We start from the raw sequence: 23,803 nt of genomic DNA, 5'->3' as shown, positions 1-23,803 counted from the left end.
GAAGCCGAGGGCTGTCGTCAGAAAACAACGATGAACCTCGTGCTCAACACAACGGTGAGTATTTGTGTAAGCGTTATGGAACGATGCCATGGTAAGCCTCGTGGATATTGGCACAGCTAGCGGGGTGGTTAGGCACGGTTACCACATTTGTCTATAAATATTTCACAAAAGAAAGACAAGACAAACTTTTAATTAATGTATTTTAATGGAACAATGTTTTATTTTATGTCTGTTCTTCCGCTGAACAGTTGTTTATTGGTTGCTAAGCAACAGTAATAATGTAACTTACCATAACGGTAATATATACAAATGCAGAGTAATATGAAAAGATGTGTCAAAATTCCATTTAGCCGCGCGTATATAATGGATATTGGCACGGCTGGAACACAAACTGACCAATGGACCGGATCTATCCAACAGTTAGTTCCGACCAAGTCATTTGATTGGACAAGAGGCATTCCATGAGTGCTGATATACAGTATAACAGCACTGGGACTTTTAACTATAGGTATCACTCCGAAATAACCGTTAATATCAAAGTAGCTAGCCTGCAGATGTTTGTGTTCAGGTTACTAGGCAACAGTCCGGTTGCGGAACAATTTTTTGTTGACGGAGCCAAAATAAATGATTAAATAAACAAACAAATCATAATCTGCTGTCACTTATTACTGTTAACTAATAAATTGCGCTGTAGAACTGTTGTATAAAAGCAATATCACATTCGAGGTCGTGCTGTTATACTGAATATCAGCACGACTGTGATTGTCTTCGGTACTCGGACTGCGGCCTCATACCTACGACCGAATCACAGCCGTGCTGATATTCAGTATAACACACTCCCTCTCGTGTGATATTGCTTAATTATACAGACTTCAAGATGGGAAATAGTGTATAACTGATATTACTACTTTGATTACCTAATAACACTGCAACATAAGAATATGATTCTTCCTCTGAAATATCTACAGGGGTGAATCTCCACATGCCTGGTCTGGTCAACGGATCCCTCAGCTCTCAAGATGCGTCACGCAAGGACAGTAGCAGCCGTTGGAAACAGGCTTTACCAGATGCTACAGAGGATGGAGAGGTTTGCGGTACAGTGGCGAATGTTCTCGACGGAGCTGAAGAAGTTCTCTCCATGTTCTTTAGCAATAGCAGTGCAGCTTTGAGAAGGGTGAAAACCAAGGACAGAATCAAGAGGAAAAGCAGTTTGAAAAAGGAACCTACTCCACCTACTCACACGACAGTGATTTCAACATCGAAAAACGACGAATCCAGTGAGATAGCAGGAGAAGATGAGAAGATCGTGGTGACTTCTGTGTCCCTTGATATCAAGAGTGACGTCAAAACTGGGGATAACGGGACCACTCAGTGGACACCCATAAGTTTAGCTGATATTTCTGACGGTGATCTGGATACATGTTCTCATCATCGTGATTCCTCTACAGAGAATGTCTTGGTGGCACCCAACAAGTCCACTGGTGATCAGCGATTGGGAGGGTCTGCAGTTGAAACCTCACAAGAACTCACGTTCACAAGAAGAAATAGAAAGTTTGTTTATCGTGCCCAAAATCCACATCCGTCAGTGACTCAGAAGTCATGTGCTTTACCGGGAACCTCACTCAGTGGTAAGTTGTATTTATGTGTACAACTGTAACAGTTAGTCTATGTTATTTGTAACAAGCTTTTCATTTTACAATCTCATATATAGAGTCATATGGTAGAGGCAATCTGGGATTGGTACATCAATATGTTCGACTTATAATGAATAATGTATCTATTGATTCTGGAAGAATATAGCCTAACTTATGAGGTGCCTCATGAGGTTAGTTAAACTGTCTAACCCCATCAGAACCCCAAATATAAGCTTTTCTCTTTGTTTATAAACAATTTAATACAAACACTGTTAAAAAAACACTATCATTTTCATCTCATGCGTGGTCAGTCCGTACATCCATGCCTCCGTCTATGTATTTGAGAGTGGATTTCTTTGGCTTAGCTGTTTACAAAAAAAAAGTAGAGGCAGAACACTTTATTATTTGAATCCCAGATTGCCTCTTTAACATGGCGTATGCGCCATGAACCTGCTTGCATCTGTGTACATAGTTGTAATTATATTCGTCTTTCTTCATGTTAGGTGACAATCCACTTATGAAACAAAGGGAAAGCGCTGAGTATAATGATGTCAACAAGAATACCTTCAACTGGAAACATAAGCCGATACAACAGGAATGTGCAACTGAAGAAAATATTGTTTCTCCAGGACACACCAGACAACCTCAAGACAACGATCTCAACGATATGTCACAACTTTGCAGGGCATTTGCACAAGATTTAAGCCAAATAGTTGACTCTACTGGTGAAATAAGCCGTGTAAAATTAGGAACTACTCAAAATGAATTATCTGCATCAGCTTGTCTCTCAGCATTGAGACAGAGGAGTAAAAAACAACTGCTAATCAGAAACAAATCAGGTCAGAAAAGGGAGACTCCTCATGACTCTGATAACGGCTTCAGCAACGAGAAGCATATCCCCACTTGGCAGTTGAGCAACCGTGCGAATACGACTAAAATGGAAAAGACAGTTTGTGTTAGCGGCTTCCTCTCCACCTGCGCTGATGTCACACAACCGACTGAATCCTCAAGTCTTCAATTAAGCTCTGAAAAACCTCCTGGAAATATACAACCATATTCCGCTTTTCAAACTGGTTACAACAGGAACAAATCTCTTCTCTCAAACCAGAGGTGTGTTGATGTCCAAGGCCCTTTGACAGCCTCACAGAGAGCCGATGTCTCAGAGTTGTGTAGTCTCTTGGAAGATGCAGACAGCCAATTTGAGTTCACACAGTTTAAGCCCACAGCGAAGCCTTTGAACTTTAATGTTCTGGCTGATATCCCCCCCCATCATTCCTCTGACAAAGAGTTGGATCCTAACTTTCTCACAGGCATCGATTTTGATGACAGTTTTAGCAGTGACGCCGAGAAACAATCAGTGAAGATGGTGACCCCTGACAAAGTGACAAGTCCTCATGTCAAAATAGTTTGCAAAGCATCCAGTACCAAGATTAAACTCAAAGGAACATCATTCTACAGTTCAGAGAAACATAAAGAAGATGGACCACATTCTATCTCTATGGCAAGGGCTCTCTTCAATGACTGCAAAGAGAAAATGGATGAAACTAATATTTCTCATGCTAGTTACTCTTTGCAAAATGTTTGTGGTTTCAGCACTGCAAGGCACGTGTCTGACGAGGCACTGCTTAAAGTAACATCTATTCTAAACGATTGTAATGAGCTTGAAAATGAACATTCTGAAGCAAAAAAACACATCAGAGCAACTGCTTACAGTACCAAGGTTAAAGTCAAAGGAACACCATTCTGCAATTCTGCAGAGAAACATAAAGAAGATGGACCACATTCTAGCCCTAAAAACAAAGCTGTGATTTCCTCAGATTTACTGACAAACACAACGTTAAGGAACAATCTGCTGGAACCTAAGACAAGCACCAGTGAAACTGCGAAATCTGACAACAATGGTTTAAAGTTTGGTGGGGGTTTCAAAACTGCCGGAGGAAATGTTTTGAGGGTTTCAGAGAAGTGTTTGAGCAAAGCCCGGGTCTTGTTTGCCGATATAGAGGAGAACCAGGAGATGAACACACAGAGATTTGTTAACGGCAGTGATGTGGAACAAGTTGGACTCTTGCCTGTTGAACATGGAGGAAATGTGGATTCCAACGTTGAGCAAATTAACCGTATTGATGGGAATACTGTAAACAATAGTGAAATTGGAAATGGCTTTGTAGGTTCAACATTTACAGCCAACCAGAATCGAAGCAGTAAGAAGAAGATCGAAAGTGGTACATTGAATATAACACGTTGCCATGGCTTTGTAAACAAATCAGACCTGAAAGTACTACCAGATGAACACACTGAAAAAACAAATGGACTTGTGGAAAATGTGGATTTGTCACATTCTCGTGAACACAGTGGTGGTTTTCAGATGGCCAGCGGTAAAGGAGTGTCTATCTCAGCAAAGGCCATTCAGTTAGCAACGGGCGTCTTTAAAGACTGCGATGTGGCAGAAAGTTTAGGTTGTGCATCAGAAAAGCTAGACAGAGACTGGGCTGAAGCTGAGACTGGAAGTGCTAATATTGAGAGAAACAATTGTGGCTTTAGCACTGCTCAAAGGAAGGGGAAAGTCTCTGAAAAAGCAACCGTGGCAAGAGCTCCCTTGAATGACTGCAAAGAGAAAACAGATGAAACTAATATTTCTCATGCTAGTTACTCTTTGCAAAATGTTTGTCGTTTCAGCACTGCAAGTGGTAAGAAAGTGGCTGTGTCTGACGAGGCACTGCTTAAAGCAACATCTATTCTAAACGAATGTAATGAGTTTGAAAACGAACATTCTGAAGCAAAAAAACAGATCGGAGCCGAAAGTCTTCATACCGATCTGATTCAGGCTCCACCACAGAAACACAACGGATTTAAGACAGCCAGTGGCAAAGGAGTAACAATATCAGCTAAGGCCCTTAATGAGGCAACGGCTGTTTTTAAGGACTGTGATTCCGATATCGGCAGTGTTCATGTTGAAGAAGCAAAGCGAGAGAAGTCGTCGGATGCAAAACCTGACGATGCTCACAAGCGTGCGGAGGAAAGCCGTTGTGCCTTTGAGCCAGCTGGGGGGAAGAAAGTGCACATTTCTGAAAAAGATAATTCGGGGGCAAGGACCTTTCTCAATAAACCAGGTTCTGAGGTTTCCACAACAGACTCTAAAAGCTCATTGGTGGCCTCAAGAAGCAGTAGTCACAACCAGAGGAAAATCTGTGGGAAAGGAGGATCCGTTTCAACAAATGCCACTGAGAAAGCTTATTTAACAGACGGCAGCAGATATCCATTACCCTGTGAAGATGATTCAGGTGTCAAACAACAACTAACAACTAGGCCGAACAATTCAGATTCTGACCTCAGTAGAACAGGAAGTAGCTGTATGTTCAGCACTGCTAGTGGGAAGACTGTGAGTGTGTCAGACAAGGCTCTCCAGAAAGCCAAGTCTCTGTTGGACGAACATGCAGTGATTGAAGATGCAGTAACTGAAGATGCAGTAATTAAACATACTGATTCTGACCTCAGTAGACCAGGAAGTAGCTGTATGTTCAGCACTGCCAGTGGAAAGACTGTGAGTGTGTCGGGCAAGGCTCTCCAGAAAGCCAAGTTTCTGTTGGATGAACCTGCAGTAATTGAACATGCAATAATTGAACATACTGATTCTAACCTCAGAACAGGAAGTAGCTGTGCGTTCAGCACTGCCAGTGGCAAGACTGTGAGTGTGTCAGACAATGCTCTCCAGAAAGCCAAGTCTCTGTTGGACGAACATGCAGCAGTTGAAGATGCAGTAACTGAACATTCAGTAATTCAACGTACAGAACCTGAGAATAACAACAGAGTTGATCTAGCCAAGAAGACTTCAGCACAGAATGCAGGAGCATCAGCCTGCAGCAATCCAGGCAAAGGAAGCAGCTTTGGTTTTAGCACAGCTAGCGGTCACGGCGTGTCTGTATCAGATAAATCACTTAAAGAAGCCTTCGAGAAGTTCAAAGACTGTGATGATGAGACTCTTACCGGTGGAAATGATCATCACCAAAGGCTCGGAGATAAAAAGTCTCTCGAAACCCCTTCAGCGCCTTGTATGTGTGATCAACGTGTCCTAGCGAAAGCTGGAACACCAGAGAACCGTGACGTGATTCACACCAGTGGTGGATTGACACATCGGTCTCCGAGAGCACACCAAAAGGGATCTTCCTTGAACTTTGAATCGCTCGGGCTCAGCGGCTGCTCTGTCACTCAGCAGAGGTACTTTGCCCAGGAGGCGATGGACTGCGCCAAGGCTCTGTTAGAAGACGAAGACCTGGCGCGTGAAAGTCCTCCTGGGACATCGGTGGAAACACCAATAGTGCAAGCAGCGAATCCCGTCTGCAGCAAGGAACCCTCTGAGATGAGGAAAGGAATCGGAAAAAGGTCAGCAGAGGATGAAGATATGAAAGGTAAGACTATTTCAACTATTTCAACCACGTCAGACCACAAAAACATTATTCGTTTTTATTCTCTCTCCCATTAATTCACAAAATATACCTTTGAATAATTGTCACGAATGAGGGGCGCTCCATCATCTGTGGGGGACAACATGTTTACTGTAGACTTGTTTTTATATTCAACAGAGCAACTGCCCCTGAAAAGACGACTCTTGGCAGAATTTGACAGAACTCTGGATTGTAAAAGACAGTCAACACTTACCCCTGCAAAAACCTCTTCACATGGTGAGAAAGGCTTACTTATCTACGAGATAAAACTTAAACTATTATTATATTCACTAACTAATGTGACTTGCCTCTGAGTTTCTTATTGAATTCTATGTTTCTACTGATTTCAAATGAAGTGTTTAGGTTAATTTGAGCCTCCACAAACCACGTAAACACACATTAACCAATAGAAAACGTACCCCCTCAGTGGCACCAATCTTCTAACATACCATAATTATCATATTTTGTTTTGTTTCAGGCACACTTAAAGACAGGAGAGTCTTCAAATACAACGTGTCTCTACAGCCTAACGTGACCAGGCCATATAGGTAGGTCTTCAACACAACACAAAAGTATTTACCCAACAGAGAGCCTGAGGGATACAGAATTGTTGTTAATCTTGTGTGTCTTATACAGGGATAAAAATAGTTCGGTGGACCTACGGTTGAATAAGACAGAGGCACAGAATATTGTAGCAGACTCGACTCCAGGAGACGGTAAACCAGCAAATCCTAAGATGGAATTGTTTGTGCCCCCGTTCACGAAGACTGTTAACCCTGAGATGCAGAAGAGCGGCGTGAGACAGGACAAGATAAGACGACCGGCCGTGTACGTCCCTCCCTTCAGGAAACAGAACAGTGTCATCACAGAGAGCGTCACCCCTCAACGTTCAGACAAGACTACACCCCTAAACTCCCTCGTTGAAACACCTGATCATCACCAGACCAGTACACCTCTCTCACTCGCTGAGAAAAACCATGTAAGCCGTGTAACTGAATCAGATTCTAACGTCAAGGTTGACGTAATGAAATCGGATGTAGAAAAAGGAGACAGTGGCAATGATGGTGGGCACGACCTCGCTGTCGAACCGAAAGGAAACAATGCCACTGCAGATGGGTCTGCTCCAGGACTTTCACCTACTGATAGCACAGGTAACCTTTTTGATGTTGCTAATCGTTAGCCTCAAAGCATAATTGCCTACCTGCGTCATATTTTGGCCAAATTGAGATATCTGCCTAACTCTACTCTCCTAACACTGCTGATTCACTGTGCATTATTGCCTATGCCGTTAGCCTATCAGAATGCTTGTTACATTCCAAAATCACTATCTGCCCAAGTCATCTCTTTGACATAGGCATTTTTGACGCTACATGCAAAGATGGCTCGGCTGACCACAAGTGAAGCATTACTTAGGCAATTATGCTATCCTATGCTAGGCTAACGATATGTTTTAATTGTTCAGGTAATTCTAGAAAGTCACTAATAGGGTTGTGACAATGCATTGACAAAAAAAAAATTTCTTGTGTCTGCAGACATAAACCAGAATCTGCACTGCTTGCAGCTCGCGCGTGACATGCAGGACATGAGAATCAGGAAGAAGAAGCGACAGACCATCAGACCTTTACCAGGAAGCTTGTTCCTCGCTAAGACGTCCGGGGTGACCAGAGTGTCTCTCAGGGAGGCAGTCAGCGGGAACTACCCCGTCCAACACACCCGGAAGCAGGTAAGGGGAGAGTTGAAACATGGCTTATTTTTTATTTTATTTCAATATATTTATAGTTTTTCTTGAAAGTATAACATGGAGCACAGCGACAACACAACATCCAACGAGAAAGACAGACACACATTGATACCCACATCACAAGCTAACAACAAAAACCAACAGAAGAGACACACATGACATGGCTTTCTAGGTAGAACAGGCTTTCGAGGTTGATTGATCATTATTTAATTCTATAGTCCTGATGCATCACTTGATCATCATCTGGACTTGTTTAAAGAACAGAACTGGACTTGTTTAAAGACTTGTTTTAATCGTTGTAGCGTACATTTCGTTGTCTTATTGTTGATAACCCCATCCTGCGCCGACATGCACTTTCCTAAAGCTGCGCTGGTGCGTTTGTTCACCTGTAGCATATCACGACAGAACTTCTGATCTACTTCCTCAGCTGTATGCCTATGGAGTGCACGAGCACGTGTCTCAGGTCAGCAGTGGAAATGCCGAGTCGTTTCGATTCCACTGCCAACACTTCTTCAAACAAGAGGCTTTCGTAGACGGGGGGGGCGTCCAGCTGGCTGACGGGGGCTGGTTGATCTGTCAGAACAACGGAACTGCAGGGAAAGAGGAGTTCTACAGGTAATGTTGTTTTATTATACAACGGATAGATCCGGTCCATTGTCTCTATTGGTCGGTTTGCGTTCCAGCCGTGCCGATATCCATGACATACGCAACGGCTAAATGGAATGTTGACACATCTTTTCATATTACTCCGCGTTTGTTTATATTACCGTTATCAAAGTTATGTTCTTACCATTGCTTAGCAACCAATAAACAACTGTTCATCGGATGAATACACTTACAATAAAATTGCAACAGACCAAAGCAACGTTTTAGATTTGCCTCACTGAATGTGATTATTGTAAGACTTGCCCTCCAGAATGTAATGAATTAATTTGGAGCAATTTATATAATAGCATTTGCTTATACTACAGCTACCACTGAATTGTAATACTGTAACACTAGAACAGCCATGGGTGGGGTCATTTGGTCATTTAACCAAGTGAGTAAAAAAAATATGATATCTTTGCACTCGATCAAATTTCAGGACGCTCCTTTCATGACTTTTCCTAGATATGTGCGTTCTACCACCCAGTGTCCTTACATTTTCAAAATCACATCAGGATAAGCTAGTATAAAGCTATTTTGCAGTTTTTCTGTGTAGGAGGCAGGCTAATGTACAAGACGCACCAACTAGTGGTCGTTATGTGTAAGTAGCAGCTTCCCATTGTAAAGGGCGGCTCTAATAGTAGGTAAAATAGGCACAGCTGTTCTAGTGTTAACTGGAATGAGGATTGGCAAAATGTAGCGTAACATTCCCCTCCTCAGAGCGCTATGTGACACCCCCGGCGTGGACCCCAAGCTGATCAGCGAGGCCTGGGGGTATAACCACTACCGCTGGGTGGTGTGGAAGCAGGCGTCCATGGAGAGGTGTTTCCCAGAGGTGATGGGGAGTCTCTGTCTGACCCCAGAACAGGTCCTCCTCCAACTCAAATACAGGTACAGTAGCAAGGAAGACTCTTACGGACGGCTGTGGCGCAGGAGGTAGAGCCGGCGTCTAATGATCGCAAGGTCGGTAGATCGGCGTTTCGATCCGCGACTGGCCACATGTCGAGGTGTCCTTGGGCAAGACACAGAACCCCAAATTCCTCCCAGTGTGCGGGCTGATGCCTTGCGTTGTAGCTTGCCACCATTGTTGTGTGAATGTGTGTGTGAATGGGTGAATGAGAGGCCGTTGTAAAGAGCTTAGGAATAAGTCTTATATATTTACCATTTAAACATAAAATGATTATTATTATTAATGTTATGGTCATTTCATTCTACTGTTTCGCTGCTGAGATGTGTTTTTTTGTGTTTATTTGTTAGATAATAATAATAATAATAATAATAATACATTAGACTTACCGTATTTTCCGGACTATAAGTCGCTCCGGAGTATAAATCGCATCAGTCAAAAAATGCGACATTAAGAGGAAAAAACATATATAAGTCGCACTGGACTTTAAGTTGCATTTATTTAGAAATATATTTCACAAAATCCAAGACCAAGAACAGACATTTAATCTGGAAAGGCAAGTTATTCAACTACACAATAGCACACAGAACAACAGGCTGAATAGAAGTCCGGTATGTTAACATAACACATTAACAGTTATTCAGCAACACAATAGCATAAAGAACATACCTGGGAGGCTGAATAGGCTAAATGAACATAACAAGCCAGCGAGTCCAACAAGCAAGTTACCAGTAAGCAAGTTCACCAAGCTACCGTTTGCTTAGCTTCAACAAGCTAATGTTTTAGATAACTTCTTCAGGGGAATAGCAGCAGCATATAGTTGTCACAAGCCCAGAGCGGCCCAGAGCGCCCCCTGTCGGCTGTAGACGGTAATGTTTACTCCTTGGTTCATGTCAGTCAGTATGAAATTATCAACCTGGTCTCACACGGCAGACGTCAGAATTCGACGTTTATGGACAAACGTCGAATTCTGACGTGAGATCGCATCCAAACGTTGAATTCCGACGTGACATTTGCATCCAAACGTCGAATTCCGACGTGACATTGGGGTTAGGGTTGGGTACCGAAAATCGGTACCGGTAAGTACCGGTTACTTTACATTCAGTATGTACCCGTAGGAGATTTCGGTACCTCATTTCGGTACTTTTCTATCTCGCCCCCTGGTGTCCGGTGTCAACTGGTGACTCGTGACGTCACATCGCCTGTTAAATTTCCACTCGGTGAAAGCAGCGAGTACGGAAGGATAACGAGAAGGTTGCTAATAGCAACTTCCGCTAGCGGGTTGGCATAACGCGACGCTCGACTTATGGGTGCGTTCCGTAAACTCGTTCTGGAATTCTGATCACCACTCGTGGAATGCCTTCTGTCCAATCAAATGACTTGCTCCCCTTATGACGTCGGGCCCAGTGTGCGCTGCGACGCTCTCAGAGCGAGTTTACGAACGCAAGCCTTTGATTGGACAGTGCACTCCAGGATTCGACGCGTCTGTTGATGACGTAGTGCGGATGTGTGGCTGCGTCTCTGCGAGGTGGACAACATGATCGGGGATCTCCTGATATTCGGGTACTGTGTCAGATCATGTATATATCATGTAGATATATCCTTATCCTACTACTGTGTCTGAAAAATCAATCGTCATGTCATCATGGACCAGAGAGGGGGAGGGGAGTAGTAGTAGCTGAGCGGCAACAGAGTTTGGATTTTGACGAGGTGGAGGGCTCCAGTTCATCAGAGTTATATTTCCTCTTGGTCTTCTTGGTTCTGGGGGCTATGCAGGCCTCTTCACTAGATCCCTTTTCTAAGAATATTCTGATGTCCTTGAGGGGCTGCCGAACAAGTGTGTACTCGTATTCGACATCAGTACCAACGATAGGCACCCCCAGCTTAATGGAGTCCCCAAGGCTCAGGAGGTTTATTTTCATTTATTTTAATTTGAGTGTATATTTAACTAATATATATTGTGCCTCAGCAATAAAAAAGTGAAAAGCTGTTTAATGTTGTCGACTGTGTTATTATATTATATATGTCATTTAAAAAAATCAAAAGTACCGAATTAAGTACCGTTTTGGTACCGGTACCGTTTTTAAAGTATCGGTTAGGTACCGGTACCGGATAAAACCCAAACGGTACCCAACCCTAATTGGGGTAGCTCGTTCTGATAGCGCAGGGGTGCGCCTGTTATGTGCGCCTGTCGGGGCTTCTCTCGGGATTATTCCATTTTGAATTGGAAACCCTATGGCACATAACAGGCGCACCCCTGCGCTATCAGAACGAGCTACCCCAATGTCAGGTCGGAATTTCGACGTTTGGATGCAAATGTCACGTCGGAATTCGACGTTGGATGCAATCTCACGTCAGAATTCGACGTCTGTCCTTAAACGTCGAATTCTGACGTCCGCCGTGTGAGACCAGGCCGGAAATTATATATATATATTGACATATAAGTCGCACCTGACTATAAGTCGCAGGACCAGCCAAACTATGAAAAAAAGCGCGACTTATAGTCCGGAAAATACGGTATATAGCGCTTTTCTAGACACTCAAAGACGCTTTACAAACTGAAAAGATTGAGTAGTCGGCCTAATAATAAAAAGAAACAAAAAATTAATAAAAGAAAGTATAGGGGTCTAATTAATTTTTAGATTACTACATCTAAATCTAAGTGTCTTTGTAAGACAATCTACTCTGTATACTATTATAGAATATTATAATATAATATATGAATATCTTACTTACTAGATACGATGTGGAAGTGGACCACACCCGACGGTCCGCTCTGAGGAAGATCATGGAGAGAGACGATACTGCAGCCAAGACCATGGTGCTCTGTGTCTGTGGTGTCGTCACTCTGGGTCAGAACCTAACCAGACCGAGCCGTAACGAAACCAAGACACCCCAAGGTGAGGAACTTAAAACTCTACTGAGTTTGAGCAACTTCAAAAGTCGTCTGAAGAAATGGGTCTTTAGTACAGGGTTCCCACGGGTCCTTGAAATCCTTGAAAGTTTGTGAATAGACATGGATAACACATTCTTGTGTTATCCTTGACGTTTTGTTTCTTCTCTTTTATACGTGTATGCTTTTTAGGCTCCTTTGGAGCCGATAACTGTATACCCCTTTTTTAAAAACGTGTCAAATAAATTAATCAATTCATCCAAGGTGCTGACTCTAAGGTGGAGCCGTGTATTGGCGTCATCTGGCTCACAGACGGGTGGTACGCTGTCAGAGCCCAGGTGGACGTCCCGCTAACCGCCATGCTGCACAAGGGCCGTCTGGCCATCGGCGGGAAAGTGATGATTCATGGAGCGGAGCTGGTCGGCTCCCAGGACGCCTGCTCTCCATTAGAGGCTCCGGAATCTCTCATGCTTAAGGTAACGTATATGACACAGTCTTATAATTTGGTCGTCATATCGGCAATCAATCAAAATGTTCAGACTTTTCTTTTGAAACACTGAACTACGTTTCAACGTTGTTGAGAATCACAACACAAACTCGCTAGTCAAGCCAAAACACTGCAACGCAATGGATTGGGTGAGTAATCCCCACTGCTACCTAGTTAACTAGAACACTACTTTACATTGTTAGCAGACTCACAAAACAAGCTGTGTTAGTTGACTAGCGATGTGTCATTGATTTTCAACAACGCGGAAATGTATTCACATCTTTCGAAAGAAAAGTCTCATCATTACATCGGATCCCGATATGCAGACCAAATGATCAGACTGTGTCACAAATGTTTGGTGTATACTTGGGGCCAATCCCAATTCACCCCTAGCCCTTCGTTTTCACCCCTATGGCTCGATTTGCGCGTTCACGTTTAGGGGGAGGGCTATCCCAATTCATATTTCATCGAGCCATGGCTTCATTTCGAGGGCTAACTATGACTTAGTTTCGAGCGATTCCAGGACCAGACTAGCTTCGAAGCCATAGGGGTACGCTACCCCTTGATTCCAGGATGCATTGCGAATCATCTACAGAAATGTTATGTCGCTCTATTCAATGCGGAAATTTCATTTTACTTTCTCTGTAATTACTTATTAATAAAGATTTGAAAAATTATGATAACCATGTTATTATGTTAGTTTAATGTCATTACAATGCATTATAGACCTTTTATTTATAACAAGCATAACCAAATGTTTTTATGTCGGTGCTGTGTCTAACGTTACAGTAACGCAAAGCTGCATGACAGTCGAGCATTTCAGAGATAGACAATCATAAATCAATTATTACCTGTGGCGTTTGACAGCGGATGATGGTACACATATGTAAAGTTATTTGTCAAACGTTCAGCTGACTTGTACATGATGCACATTTTTACCTATTTCCATGTAGCGGCACCCGCAATCTAATCCGAGCAGTTGTTATTATGTAATATTATTAATGGGTTGTATCATTCATTTAAATGCATTATAGACCTTTTCTTTATAACAAGCACAACAACAACAAAACGTTATTATGCCGATGTGCTGTGTGTCTAACGTTACAAGCTGATTTGTGCATGACAGCCGCGCATTGACATATTTCCATGTCTGATGTCTAATGTCTGATGTACTAATGTCATTTCAATGCATTATAGACCTTTTCTTTACAACAAGCATAACAAAAAAATCGCTGTTATGCCGAGGTGCCTATGCTTAACATAGAAAGTTCCACAGTCCAGCGCGCTCGGGTTTAGCAGTAGAGGACTGGTAGCCTACCTGATCACTTCCATTGATTAGACTATCAAAGCAGTACACCGGAGCACTCATATCTGCGCGTTTGTCACAGGGTAACAGTCACCCTGTTCCTCTGCCCGGCGTCAGTCCAATGGAATCGTCAAGCACAGCCTTCCCCATATAAATACATCGGTGCGCGATTACAGAGATGTACAATCATGTTTATTTAAAAATAAATTGTGGTGTTTGACAGCGGATGATGGTAGACATATTTAATGTAAAGTTATCTATCTAAAGTTATCTATCCACAGGCTTGTGTTTTTTTTTTAAAGTTTTTTTTTTTAAGTTTTTTTTTTCTTTCCTAACACCAGGGGAGCCACCCCTCCTACATTTCGTTGTTTGGTACCTGTACTGTAGCAATGACAATAAAGACCATTCATTCATTCATTCGATATGTGCATGATAGACGCGAATTCCCCCCCCCCCCCCTTGGTGGTATATGACGCTATCTGTATTGCGGCACTTATTATACCAAAACAACTCGCAATCTAATCCGAGCAGTTGTTATTAGGTAATATTATTAATGGGTTGTATCATTCATTTAAATGCATTATAGACCTTTTCTTTATAACAAGCACAACAACAACAAAACGTTATTATGCGTTATATTATGTGCTGTGTGTCTAACGTTACAAGCTGATTTGTGCATGACAGCCGCGCATTGACATATTTCCATGTCTAATGGCATATGACACGCGAAATGTAACTACAGTTAAGGATGCGCGTAAATGATGATGATCTATCACCGTTCGACTCTACTGAGAAATGTTTCCGCCTATTTGTCATCTCTCCTTCACGGGCAAATGTGGCCGCGTCCCCAAGAGATCCTCTTTCTACGTTTTTGACCACGACTATGATGGATTGATTTTTGGATTCTTGACGACGAATTGTTCTGAGAAAGGCGCTTGGTAACGTGATTTTTGGACAACGCTTTATGACTACTGATGGACTCGTGTGTATGTGGTGGCTGAGGATTGAGTAACGGGTATCTTTGGAGGAACATCGTGCGCTGACAGATCTGGTTAATACTCTGTGTTTTGCTTGGAGTCATTCATTGTCATTATTGCGCTGTCCACAAAAAAAGACATCGTTGACGGAAGAGACTAAAAAAGGAACGTCTAAACACTACAGTGTGTTGATAACAAACGAAAAAAGATGCTTATAGCACACGCAACAGAAATAAACACAGCTGAAGAAGGCATTGCGAGATGTGAGAATTCGCCGGCAACATAACGCGTCACCCGTACCGCGTCTATTTAAACCACTGTTGATGACGTAGCCGCCGTGAAGGGCCGTCCCAATTCATAGGGGTAGATTTCAAGGGGTATGGCTTGTGGCTCTGTTCGAAGGCCTTGGCTTCGAATCGAGTCACACTCGAAAACGAGCCATAGGGGTAGAAAAGGGAATCGGGATTGGCCCTTGGTGTATATCTGGTGTATATTTGGTGTATATCTGGTGTATATTTGTGGTTTCAGATTTGGGCGAACGGCACCAGACCAGCTCGATGGGACGCCAGACTAGGGTTCCACTCTGACCCCCGACCCTTCCTGCTCCCGCTCTCCTCTCTCTACAGCAGCGGGGGGCTGGTGGGCGCTGTGGACATCGTCGTGTTGAGAAGCTACCCCACTCAGGTGTGTTTATAACTGCCTTATTGGGGCGGCTGTGGCGCAGGAGGTAGAGCCGGCGTCTAATGATCGCAAGATCGGCGGTTCGAACCTCGGCTTGCCACATGTCGAGGTGTCCTTGGGCAAGACACTGAACCCCAAATTGCTCCCAATGAGCGGGGCAGGCGCTTTGCATGGTAGCTTGCCGCCATTTGGTGTGTGAATGTGTGTGTGAATGGGTGAATGAGAGGCCGTTGTACAGCGCTTTGGAATAAGGCGCTATATATGTCTGTTTATTTACCATTTACCAGGGTTCCCACGGGTCTTTGAAATCGTTGAAAGTTCGTGAATTTGAGAAAACAGAAATCAAGGTCTTAAACGTTTTTGAAAATAGACATGGGTCATTGAAAGTGCTTGAATTCCCCTCTCTTTCTCTCTTTTTAATTGTTGTCTATGAGCGGATAGTTCCTATTATATAAACTCTCATCTAGATGTTTCAGAAGGTGTGGGAACCCTGATTTACATTTACCTTCCCAATCTGAATGTCAGTGGTCATGGGAGGTTTACTGAGAGGAGGTCTGTTTCTCTAATCTATCCTTACTTCCAGTGGATGGAGAAGAAGCCGGGCGGAGGCTTCGTGTTCCGGAACGTTCGTTCTGAGGACCGGGAGTCCCGGCGGCACAGCGACAGCCTGGAGAAGCTCTACGCCAGGGTTCAGGCCCAGTTTGAAAAAGAAGAGGATGGTAGGAAGTACCTTAACTGTAACTTGTCTAATGTTTAGTACAGTTTAACTGTAATGTGTCATATATTTAGTACAGTTTAACTGTAATGTGTCAAATGTTTAGTACAGTTTAACTGTAATGTGTCAAATGTTTAGTACAGTTTAACTGTAACATGTCTAATGTTTAGTACAGTTTAACTGTAACATGTCTAATGTTTAGTACAGTTTAACTGTAACATGTCTAATGTTTAGTACAGTTTAGCTGTAATGTGTCTAATATTTAGTACAGTTTAACTGTAACGTGTCTAATATTTAGTACAGTTTAATGACCCCACCCATGGCTGTTCTAGTGTTAACTGTAATGTGTCATATTTAGTACAGTGTTTTGATCAGATCATGAACATCTTACAGGTGTTAACAAGGCTAGAGAGAGGAGGACGGTCCGTCGTAAGGACGTTGAGACACTGCAGGATGGGGAGGAGCTACATGAGGCTGTGGAGAACGACCCTGTTTCCATGGAGGTGAGGATAGAGACTGCCTTGGTCCAACAGAGAGCTTCCTGCAAATGATAATTAATGCTGATGATAAGGCACATATCATTTAGAGACATAGCAATACCGATAATAATTCAGGTGACATGGGATATAAGGAAATGTTTAGCCTTGTTTCAACCCATTAACATTGACCAGATTTTAGACTTATAGTTCTTATATGTTGGGCTGATTTATTTTTTCGTCCAAAGCTTATGAAATGGAAACTTGCTAGTCAACTAACACAGCTTGTTTTGTGAGCCTGCTAACAATGTAAAGTAGTGTTATAGTTAACTAGGTAGCAGTGGGGGATTACTCAACGAGTTTGTGTTGTGATTCTCAACAACGTTGAAACGTAGTTCCGTGTTTCAAAAGAAAAGTCAGAACATTTTGATTGGTTGCCGATAGGAAATGGAAACTCCTTTTTCCGTGTCCAGGGTCTTCTGAGTACGCAGCAGATGGAGACCCTGGCCAGGTACAGGTGTTCTCTGGGGGAGAGGAGGCAGGCCGAGCTGAAGGAGCGTTTCTGCCGGGCGCTGGAGACCCCCCAGGAGGGTGTGGGGAGCTGCCCTGCCCGGGAGGTCACCCCCGTATGGAAGCTCTGCATCTCTGACGCCAGAGACCAGCAAGGCCGGAACGGTGTGTTTATCAATAATAATAATAATAATAATAATAATAATAATAATAATAATAACTTTTATTTGTATGGCACTTTTCCTGCTAACTTTGCAGCTCAAAGTGCCCCAATCATTATATAATCATCATTTAATGATTTAGTCATTTAAAGGCAATATTTAAAAAGATGGGTTTTTAGTCTTGACTTGAACATATTTGCTGAGGTTGCATCCCTAATGTAAACTGGCAGTGCATTCCACAATTTGGGTGCATAAAATGAGAATGCAGCCTCACCAAATCTCTCCTTTTGTACATGTGGTACACAGAGAAAGCCAGCGTCAGAAGACCTGAGAGCTCTATTGGGCTGATATGCTAGCAAAAGGTCTGAACATATTCTGGTGCTGTGCCAGTGAGAGCTTTATAAACAAGCAGAAGGATCTTGAAATCTATTCTGAACTTAACAGGAAGCCAGTGTAGATACGTTTATTATCAATACATAATTCATCCAACTGTCTTAATCATGAAATAGCCTTTTGCCATGCTACTATAGTGTACACTACATGTGAAACGTACACTACCGGTGGAATTTGTTTATGTGACAAATGCCTTTTACTATGTAGACCAGTCTAACAAGTGCACTGCGTAATTGAGGATGTTTACGTTATTTATTTGTATTAATTGTTCCTGAAGCACTATTATCTGCTCATCCTTGGTTTTATCATTACAATATTTATTTTTCAGTGTACCAGTTGAATGTTTGGCGTCCCTCGACGGATTTGCAGTCTCTGCTGAGAGAGGGTTGTAGATACAGGGCCTGCAATCTCTCCATATCTGAAGGAAAGAAACAGGCAGGCGTTGCTTCTATTCAGCTCACCGCCACCAAGAAAACACACTTCCAGGACATAAAGGTACCACCTGGATTTCATGGTTCACATTTTCCCCAAACCCTAAAAATATTTAAATCTAAGCTAAAAACCTTCATGTTTTGCAGCAGTTATGATTAAACACAAACACTTCTATCAATGTCTTTTATCCATAAACTATTGTCTTATTAAATGTTTTATCTATTTACTTCTTATTAGGGCTGTCCCAAACGACTATTTTTCTAACGATTAATCTAGCGATTATTTTTTCGATTAGTCGGTTACTCTAACGACTAATTTAACGATTAGTCTAACGATTATTTTTTCCCTGTTCGATTAATGTATCACTTACCGGTAATTTCCCCCAAAATAATGGCTGTATTGTCTCTCTCTGTTTAACAGTGTCTTTATAAAGCACTCTGGGTAATAGCTGCTGCTCTTATAAAACAAAGCAGCGTGTGACATGCACATTACTCAGACGGCCGCTCCTTTAAATGATCAGCTGATGTATGGGGGCTGTCTGTGGGCCCGCAATTAAACACAGACACCTTTAATTCGGCGACCTGCTACTACTACTACTACTGTAACTGCCTCTGTCAAACAGCCCCAGACACAGGGCAGACTCACTGCTATGTTTAGCCAACTTGAATGCCAACATGGCCATCAGGGTTTTTCCTGGCTCAAAATGAGGTGGAGGTGGTACCAGTGGTGTTTGACATCGGGGGGGACCCATGGAGCAGGGCTGTCTGGGGGTCCTTAAACATCAAACACTTAATTTCTTGCATTCTGGTGAATTGATATGCACCAATTTGTGCCCTTTCTGCATCAATTTATGGTGGAAATGTCATTATTTATGTAAAGGAAAACACAATATTCAGGCACCAGATGACCATTCCAAATATAATGTAATATAATGCAATATAAGGCTCTCAGGCATTCTGTACTTTCAAATATGTATTCTCCTTGAGCAGTCAACATTATCAGCTATTTCGCTAGCAACAACGAAAGCTAACTTATTTGCGAAACAGCGCCCCCGCCACCACGTCGGCGCAGTGCCGCAATTGCAGTTAGATTTTTTTATTTTTTTTTGCGACGCACATTACGCAAGTCGACGTATTGACGTAGTCGATTACGTCGACTTCGTCGACGCGTCGTCCCAGCCCTACTTCTTATATTCGCTTTTATTCTTTGTCATTCTTATTTTCTTACTATGCTCCTCTTGCTGTATTTTAATGCTGGATGTAAAGCACTTTGAATTGCCCTTGTTGTATGAAATGTGCTATACAAATAAACTGGCCTTGCCTTGCCTTTTCCTGTAACTTCACAGACCTGTTAAGTAACAAATATTAATTGGGAAAACTAAAATGTCATTATCATCATTGTCATTGTCATATCATGTAGGCTTCTCCGGAACAGATGCATTTCCAAGCCAGAGTGTCTGCCAGCTTTCATTCCCTCAGAGATCCAAACTTCCATCCAGTCTGCGGAGAGGTGGATCTCGTAGGATATGTTGTTTCCATCAATGACAGACAAGGTGTGATTGGTCTTTTCAAGGTGTTACGTACAGCGTTGGTTTTCTGTGTTTCATTTATCGTTAGCCTCATAGCATAATTGCCTAAGAAGTCATGCTTCACTTGTGGTCAGCCAAGCCATCTATGTAGTGTCAAAAAGGCCTATGTCAAAGAGATGACTTGGGCAGATGGTGATTTTGGAATGTAACAAGCATTCTGATAGGCTGACGGCATAGGCAATACTGCACAGTGAATCAGCAGTGTTAGGAGAGTACAGTTAGGCAGATATCTCAATTTGGCCAAAATATGACGTAGGCAATTATGCTATGAGGCTAACGATGTGTTGAAGTAGATCTACTGGTGTTTTTTTGTGTCATGTTTTTGTGTATTGTGTTTTTGTCTCCCCCTGTTGTCATTCTCCTAAATTCTCAGATTTTAGATAGATATATTGATATTTTCTGAGTTGATGACGTATGAGTGACGTGATCTGACTGATTGCGTTCCTCTCTGTGCAGGCTCCTCTCCTGTGGTACATCTGGTCGATGGGAAGCTAGACTTTGTGAAGGTTCGCTTCTCCAACAGTTTGGCTCACCTGAGCCTGGAGGACCTGGTGAAGCCTCTGGCCCTGCTGGCGTTGAGCAACCTGCAGCTCAGGCCTCAGCCCCCCGCCCTCCTCCCTGTCCTGTACGCTGGAGACCTGGCCCTCTTCTCCGCTAAACCCAAGGAACCACACCTACAGGAGGCGTTTGCTAAACTCAGAGTCTTTACCCAGGTACAGACACACCTAGAATCTAACCTCAGAGTCTTTACCCAGGTACAGACACACCTAGAATCTAACCTCAGAGTCTTTACCCAGGTACAGGACACACCTAGAATCTAACCTCAGAGTCTTTACCCAGGTACAGGACACCTAGAATGTTTATGAAATCTAATTTAGAAAATGTCAATCCTGTAAGGCAGGAAAAAAAAGTGACACTTTCTAATTAGTTTTTTGGCTTTTGCTTTGGTCCTTATGTTGGGATGTAATGATCAGACTTTTCTTTTGAAAAATTTGAATACATTTCCGTGTTGTTGAAAATCAATGACACATCGCTAGTCAACTAACACAGCTTGTCTTTGGCTTGACTAGCGAGTTTGTGTTGTGATTCTCAACAACGTTGAAACGTAGTTCCGTGTTTCAAAGGAAAAGTCTGAACATTTTGATTGGTTGCCGATATGAGGACCAAAGCATTAGAATGTGTTACATAATTTATGATGGTGTGCACTGGATGACAGACTAACTTTCTGTATATCATGTTTGGAGCAGGGCCAGGAGCACTTCTTTAGCTCCGCAGAAGAGAGGCTTTCAGACCTGGTTCAGTCTGACGGTCTGAGCTCCTTCTCATCTCCAGTGTTACCACCAAGAACCCCAGGTTGGAACGGAGAGGCAAAACAAGGCGGGAGGCCTAACGTGAGTGCTTTTCTTGGGTGTAACTACCATGTAAACAACAGATAACTCTACACATTGCCCATACCGTTAGCCTCATAGCATAATTGCCTATGTCATGCTTCACTTGTGGTCAGCCGAGCCATCTTTGTATGTAGTGTCAAAAATGCCTGATGTCAAAGAGATGACTTGGGCAGATAGTGATTTTGGAATGTAACAAGCATTCTGATAGGCTGATGTCATAGAGGCAATAATGCACAGTGAATCAGCCGTGTTAGGAGAGTAGAGTTAGGCAGATATCTCAATTTGGCCAAAATATGACGTAGGCAATTATGCTATGAGGCTAACGCTATTCAAATAACAACAGAACATTCATGTTGGTCTTATAGGTGACTCCTCAGCAGCCGTTAAGAAGTCTGGGATCCTGCTCTACTCCCATGACCAGGAACAACCCCCCTAAACCAGCCAGCTGCTCGGCCAACAAAGACCCCAAAAGCCTGAAGAGAAAGCGAGGCCTGGACTATCTGTCCTGCATCCCCTCCCCCCCGCCGCTCTGCCCCCTGGGCACCATGACCTCCCCGTGTGTGAGCAAGACCTTCAACCCTCCACGCAGATCTGAAACGCCTCGCTCCCTAAAGACGGTCCAGACCCCGGCTCCTCGTCCTCCTCCTCGGCCCGTCCCAAGGCCTGTGGAGGACGAGTGGGTGGAGGATGAGGAGTTGGCCACCATCGACACCCAGGACCTGCACGACGATGGGGCTGTGTGACCAGGAGAGTAGAGGCGGGGCGGGAGGGTCTACGTAGAGAGTAGACTGTAACAGGTGTATGTGTAAAAGAAAAAAAAGCCTGGATTTCTTTTTATAAGTCTCGTGAGAATAAGCCTGGGTTTTCCTTTAGCAACGTTGATGGAATACCCCCCTGATCTTGGAAGTGGCTTGTTCAAAGGCGTGTTATTCATACCTCTGGCTTGCTGGTTGTAACCAGGCCAATCAGTTAGAGGCTTATGAAGACGAGATGTTGGCAGTTGGTGGAAATTGATCATATGTTCATGACAGCAGGCAAAGTCCTAACTTGACATGTATGTGCTTTATGCATTGATGTCTAACAAATGTAAGTTACCAAACACATCACAAGTTGTGATGTTGAAAAGGATAAGTGCTAGGTACAGTACTGAACTTATGATTGTTTTCTCTCTGTGACATTAACACAACCAACATGAACCCTAAAAATGTAATAAAAATACTGCACTTTTTATGTTGTTGTTGATGGCTTTTGTTTATATATATATATATCATATTTATTATTCTTATTATTATTATTACAATAATAAATAAATGAATAATAATAATAATGTATTATTGGATTTGATATGTGACTTTTGATGACATGGTTATTTTACTAATGGTTTTAGTCAATTAATTTACCGAATAAGTTTCAAAGTAAAATGTTCTGTGCCCATGTCTTCGCAGATGTAATATGCCGTATTCACATCCATGTCCACCGTCATCCTGACAGCAGGGGGCAGTGTTTCTGTTCACCACTCAGTTTATCATCTGTCTGAAAAACAGAGGAAGGATGAAATCTCACCCAGGGTTGCCAGATGGGGTGTGTTCCCGCCGAATGGGCTACTTTTGATCACACTGGGCCGGAAAAAAGCATTCTTTTGTGCGGTTGGGCTGGATTAATAGCATTTATTATTATTAGTAGTAGTAGTAGTAGTAGTAGTAGTAGTAGTAGTATAGGTTTGGCTGGATACATAGCATGTAGGTGGTATCAAAATGTCAGTGCCTGAAAGTTACAAAATGCGTGAAGTTAAAACACACACCCTAGTAGCTACATACAATGTGGAGTTTCTTTAATTTATTTTATTTTACAAACAGTATTGGCAACAATCATACAGTTTAGGGACGGGAGATAATTAATTTCTGATAATAATTAGCGGTTTTGTGACGATCTGGGTTTTGGGCTGGTGGTTCTTGGTGAATTTAGCTATTTTTAGACTGTGGTTAGGCTGGAAATGGTCAATCCCATCTGGCAACCCTGTACAGATTGTCGACGTGGATGGTGAAGAGATGGCACTGTGTCCACAGGGATTGTCTTTGCAGGGCTTTTCTAAAAGGATAATGACAGCTACGAATGCATCTACATAGTAGAAACAACCATCGTAACGGTGACATTCCGTTTATATTGTTTAACATTTCAGAAATATTGCATTTGACATTTTTGAAGCACTGGACTTGCAGCCAGAACAGCAGGTAACGAGATGAGATCATCATCATAATAATTATTATTATCATCATCAAATTCTTGCTTGCAACAACAGAAGACCAGCTTTATCCTGCCAACTGGTGCTGTTCTGGGGGCTTTTAAATCACTGACATTGTTGGACAGTTCGCCTAACCGTAGTAGATCGGTGCCTTTTATTTATGCTGTCTGTGCATACATGTG

General features: G+C 42.7%; 1 protein-coding gene across 1 annotated transcript; it reads left to right on the top strand.

Annotated features, from left to right (window-relative positions):
• Positions 1-982: 982 nt before the first annotated feature.
• Positions 983-22,122, top strand: brca2 (BRCA2 DNA repair associated; the record flags this gene model as incomplete). The annotated part of the gene is made up of 19 exons (XM_080526522.1): positions 983-1,628; positions 2,762-3,015; positions 4,471-6,040; positions 6,555-6,624; positions 6,713-7,227; positions 7,609-7,799; positions 8,245-8,432; positions 9,183-9,353; positions 12,109-12,269; positions 12,527-12,738; positions 15,561-15,716; positions 16,297-16,432; positions 16,822-16,931; positions 17,378-17,579; positions 18,393-18,463; positions 19,835-19,952; positions 20,445-20,701; positions 21,236-21,379; positions 21,745-22,122. The coding sequence occupies 19 exons, from the start codon at positions 983-985 to the stop codon at positions 22,120-22,122; spliced, it is 5,550 nt and encodes a 1,849-aa protein (XP_080382648.1).
• Between the last annotated feature and the right edge of the window lie 1,681 nt (positions 22,123-23,803).

Source organism: Nansenia antarctica, assembly GCF_963989245.1.
Source record: "Nansenia antarctica genome assembly, chromosome: 1".
NCBI lineage: Eukaryota > Metazoa > Chordata > Actinopteri > Argentiniformes > Microstomatidae > Nansenia > Nansenia antarctica.
The sequence above is the reverse complement of the archived record's forward strand: the minus strand, read 5'-3'. Positions and strand labels throughout refer to the sequence as shown.